The sequence below is a fragment of the Penaeus monodon genome, chromosome 22 (assembly GCF_015228065.2).
Source record: "Penaeus monodon isolate SGIC_2016 chromosome 22, NSTDA_Pmon_1, whole genome shotgun sequence".
Lineage (NCBI taxonomy): Eukaryota > Metazoa > Arthropoda > Malacostraca > Decapoda > Penaeidae > Penaeus > Penaeus monodon.
The window spans coordinates 37,425,154-37,425,488 of NC_051407.1; the positions used below are offsets into that span (position 1 = coordinate 37,425,154).

Here is a 335-nt window from a genome sequence, read left to right on the forward strand (position 1 = left end):
TAACCTCTCCTCTGTTTCTCCTCTCGCCTCAGCAACAGCCAGCGCGCCAGACGGTTTGTGAGACCCTCCGCCACGCAGCTAATTGGAAGTGCTTCATACTCACTTTACTCATCGTGTTCTGTCTCGCCGCCATCACCTGGTGCAGGCTGACTCAGGTACGTCGTGGGGTCCTTTAGTCAGGCTAATTATTTACTCTTTTCTGTTTTATTCATTCATATATAACTCGCTCGCTCGTCGGGGGAATATGACAACGACGATTCAATTTGAGTCTTGTCATGGTCGTAATTATTTCTCGAGGTAAGGCAGGTGTATGATGATTTCTGGGAGGTGTTGAG

At 48.4% G+C, this 335-nt stretch overlaps 1 protein-coding gene across 1 annotated transcript in view; it reads left to right on the top strand.

Annotated features, from left to right (window-relative positions):
• The window catches only part of LOC119587111 (transmembrane protein 151B-like), a gene marked incomplete in the record, with an annotated part of 49,507 nt that overhangs the window by 32,028 nt on the left and 17,144 nt on the right, over nt 1–335 (top strand). Inside the window, 1 exon segment of the mRNA XM_037935863.1 lies at nt 33–155. Coding sequence (XP_037791791.1) covers nt 33–155 — 123 coding nt within the window.